The sequence below is a fragment of the Penaeus monodon genome, chromosome 22 (assembly GCF_015228065.2).
Source record: "Penaeus monodon isolate SGIC_2016 chromosome 22, NSTDA_Pmon_1, whole genome shotgun sequence".
Lineage (NCBI taxonomy): Eukaryota > Metazoa > Arthropoda > Malacostraca > Decapoda > Penaeidae > Penaeus > Penaeus monodon.
This window is the reverse complement of record NC_051407.1, coordinates 9528286-9529270: the sequence shown is the minus strand read 5'-3', so window position 1 is coordinate 9529270 and position 985 is coordinate 9528286. Positions and strand designations below refer to the sequence as shown.

Genomic DNA, 985 nt, shown 5'->3' with positions numbered 1-985 from the left:
TACAGTACATGAGTGCTTTGTAGCTTTTAAGTAATCATTTACCACATACAGCTAGTATAGCTAATGAAATTAAATGAATATGTTTATGTTATAGTACATTACAAAATCCCTTTGTTCTGCCTTTTTCAGGAATGTCACAGAATGCCTCCCCTAGTCATGGCCAGTACTGAGCAAGGTTCAAGTTGTAATAGAATGAATTTGCAGAACCAGTGGGATTTGTCCCCTCCGGAGATCTTGTTCTCCATGTCCTAGATCCTCCTGTCTGCTGTGACTGTGGAAAGATATCATGATGTGCGTTTTGTTTGTCCCAGTGCGAGGCCTAGAAGGACAACTTCATTTGCAATACATTGTGTAAACCTTGAGTATCCAGTGGCCGAGCTAGTGTTTGACTCGACCGAGATTTCTTGATGGAATGTAGTGGATTTTAATTTATTTTTTCTTGTTTTTGGAGATAATACCCTTTTAGTCATGTTGTCTCTTTCAGGCTGATTTGTTTAACTGATTGAAGGATTAGATAATATCCATTTTGATTTACATTTATTATTTTTTGTCCTTTTTCTTTCTTTTTTTTGTATTCTGTTTTGAAGTATTTAGATCAGTATTTTATCTTGACTTGTTTCTTAAAACTTTGACTTCTGTATATTTAGAGAGAGAGAAAAAAAAAAAAACAACTTGTAAAGTTACCTGTGTTCTAACACCACCACTTTGGTATTACATTCCAATAGTGTTCATTAGCTTAAAGAAATAATGGGAGTACAGTTATCAAAGGACAATATCTTATCAAGGCATTTTTAACTCTTTTTAAACTTTCAAATGGACACATATTTGTCCCACCAGTGAGGAGATGCTTTATGTATGTATCTCAAGCATCCATGAAAGAACTTGATTCAGTTTTTTTCCTCAATGTCCTTCAGTATCAAGAGAAATACTGTATTGTTATAGTGCCTCTATTAAAAGGATTTTAGTAAATTAAAACAATTATAAT

The 985-nt window shown here is 33.5% G+C and overlaps 1 protein-coding gene across 1 annotated transcript in view; it reads left to right on the top strand.

Moving 5' to 3' along the window:
• The window catches only part of LOC119586922 (dnaJ homolog subfamily C member 5-like), a gene marked incomplete in the record, with an annotated part of 63036 nt that overhangs the window by 59030 nt on the left and 3021 nt on the right, over positions 1-985 (top strand). The window contains 1 exon segment of the mRNA XM_037935651.1: positions 130-985. Coding sequence (XP_037791579.1) covers positions 130-170 — 41 coding nt within the window.